This window comes from Tetrahymena thermophila (assembly GCF_000189635.1).
Source record: "Tetrahymena thermophila SB210 genomic scaffold scf_8253803, whole genome shotgun sequence".
In the NCBI taxonomy this organism is placed as follows: Eukaryota; Ciliophora; class Oligohymenophorea; order Hymenostomatida; family Tetrahymenidae; genus Tetrahymena; species Tetrahymena thermophila.
In genome coordinates this window covers 1-2,235 of record NW_002475919.1, presented here as the reverse complement: position 1 = coordinate 2,235, position 2,235 = coordinate 1, and the positions used below count along the sequence as shown (strand labels likewise).

The 2,235-nt window shown below is 20.7% G+C and overlaps 2 protein-coding genes across 2 annotated transcripts in view; one reads left to right on the top strand and one right to left on the bottom strand. All coding sequences in view use genetic code 6, as the record gives it.

The window, feature by feature from the left end:
- The window catches only part of TTHERM_001623890 (hypothetical protein), a gene marked incomplete at both ends in the record, with an annotated part of 231 nt that extends 114 nt beyond the window's left edge, over positions 1-117 (bottom strand). Inside the window, one exon of the mRNA XM_012801106.1 lies at positions 1-117. This exon is cut by the window's left edge and continues 114 nt beyond it. Within this exon, the coding sequence (XP_012656560.1) occupies positions 1-117 (117 nt within the window).
- Positions 118-522: 405 nt separating this feature from the next.
- On the top strand, positions 523-1,280 carry TTHERM_01623880 (hypothetical protein; the record flags this gene model as incomplete). Its single annotated transcript, XM_001028171.1, has 3 exons — positions 523-593; positions 841-930; positions 1,190-1,280. The coding sequence occupies 3 exons, from the start codon at positions 523-525 to the stop codon at positions 1,278-1,280; spliced, it is 252 nt and encodes an 83-aa protein (XP_001028171.1).
- Between the last annotated feature and the right edge of the window lie 955 nt (positions 1,281-2,235).

Sequence of the window (2,235 nt, the reverse complement as noted above, 5' to 3'; positions counted from 1 at the left end):
TTTTTTATTATTTGATATTTTTTCTTCATTTTATGCTATTAAAACTTACACTTAATAAAAGCTATTTATTTGTTTTAGATTGTAAAATTTTTAATTATAAAAGTTAATTTAAAACATTATAGTTCTTTTAATTTATTCAATTTGTTTTCTTTATTCTTTTTATTATGATTTCTTATTTTTTCATTCTTTGTTAATTTTATTAATTATTAATTAATCTTATCATCTTTTTCTTCATTTATTCCTCCAAATTAACTTGAGTGAAATACCTATTTAATTTATATCATAATAAAATTATTAATAAAGCTAATTTTTAGAAATCATAACATATCTTTTTTTTTGAAAAAATAAATTTTGAAAACCTATGATGGAAAAAAATTCATAAAAAATATTTAAAATTTTAATTTTATAAAATATAAAAACTGGTATATAAAACTCCCTTTTTGTAAATTTGTATGGTAACTTACTCTATTTAATGATATATTTTTTCTTCAATATTTAAAAAGTTACAAATACATTAGTGCAATGGGTGCATCAGGCTTAGGTTCTGCTTTAGCAAATTGCATTAATCTCTCAAAATTGAGACTTTACCTTCGGTAAAAACAGTTTATTTGTTTTGGATTGTGATATTTTTAATTATAAAAACTAATTAAAAACAATAAAGCTCTTTTTTCTTTTTATTGTGCTTGCTTTTTTTTGTTCTTTCTTTGTTAATTAAGCTCATCATTTTATTTTCTACTTTTGCTTTTATTATTAATTAATCTTATTATTTCATATTTTTTCCTCATTTTTTCCTTCTAATAAACTATTTAATCATATATTTTTTCTTCAATATTTAAAAAGGTCTAATTATATTGGTGATATGGGTGCATAAGGCTTAGGTTCTGGTTTAGCAAATTGCATTAATCTCTCAAATTTGACACTTAACCTTCGGTAAAAACAGTTTATTTGTTCTGGATTGTGATATTTTTAATTATAAAAACTAATTAAAAACAATAAAGCTCTTTTTTCTTTTTCTTTTTCTTTTTATTGTGCTTGCTTTTTTTTGTTCTTTCTTTGTTAATTAAGCTCATCATTTTATTTTCTACTTTTGCTTTTATTATTAATTAATCTTATTATTTCATATTTTTTCCTCATTTTTTCCTTCTAATAAACTATTTAATGATATATTTTTTCTTCAATATTTAAAAAGTTACAATGAAATTGGTGCAATGGGTGCATCAGGCTTAGGTTCTGGTTTAGCAAATTGCATTAATCTCTCAAATTTGACACTTAACCTTTGAGTAAAAACAGTTTATTTGTTTTGGATTGTGATATTTTTAATTATAAAAACTAATTAAAAACAATAAAGCTCTTTTTTCTTTTTCTTTTTCTTTTTATTGTGCTTGCTTTTTTTTGTTCTTTCTTTGTTAATTAAGCTCATCATTTTATTTTCTACTTTTGCTTTTATTATTAATTAATCTTATTATTTCATATTTTTTCCTCATTTTTTCCTTCTAATAAACTATTTAATCATATATTTTTTCTTCAATATTTAAAAAGTAGCGAATTAAATTGGTGATAAAGGTGCATCAGGCTTAGGTTCTGGTTTAGCAAATTGCATTAATCTCTCAAATTTGACACTTAACCTTCAGTAAAAACAGTTTATTTGTTTTGGATTGTGATATTTTTAATTATAAAAACTAATTAAAAACAATAAAGCTCTTTTTTCTTTTTCTTTTTCTTTTTATTGTGCTTGCTTTTTTTTGTTCTTTCTTTGTTAATTAAGCTCATCATTTTATTTTCTACTTTTGCTTTTATTATTAATTAATCTTATTATTTCATATTTTTTCCTCATTTTTTCCTTCTAATAAACTATTTAATCATATATTTTTTCTTCAATATTTAAAAAGTGAAAATTAAATTGGTGAAATGGGTGCATCAGGCTTAGGTTCTGGTTTAGCAAATTGCATTAATCTCTCAAATTTGACACTTAACCTTTAGTAAAAACAGTTTATTTGTTTTGGATTGTGATATTTTTAATTATAAAAACTAATTAAAAACAATAAAGCTCTTTTTTCTTTTTCTTTTTCTTTTTATTGTGCTTGCTTTTTTTTGTTCTTTCTTTGTTAATTAAGCTCATCATTTTATTTTCTACTTTTGCTTTTATTATTAATTAATCTTATTATTTCATATTTTTTCCTCCATTTTTTCCTTCTAATAAACTATTTAATGATATATTTTTCTTCAATATTAAAA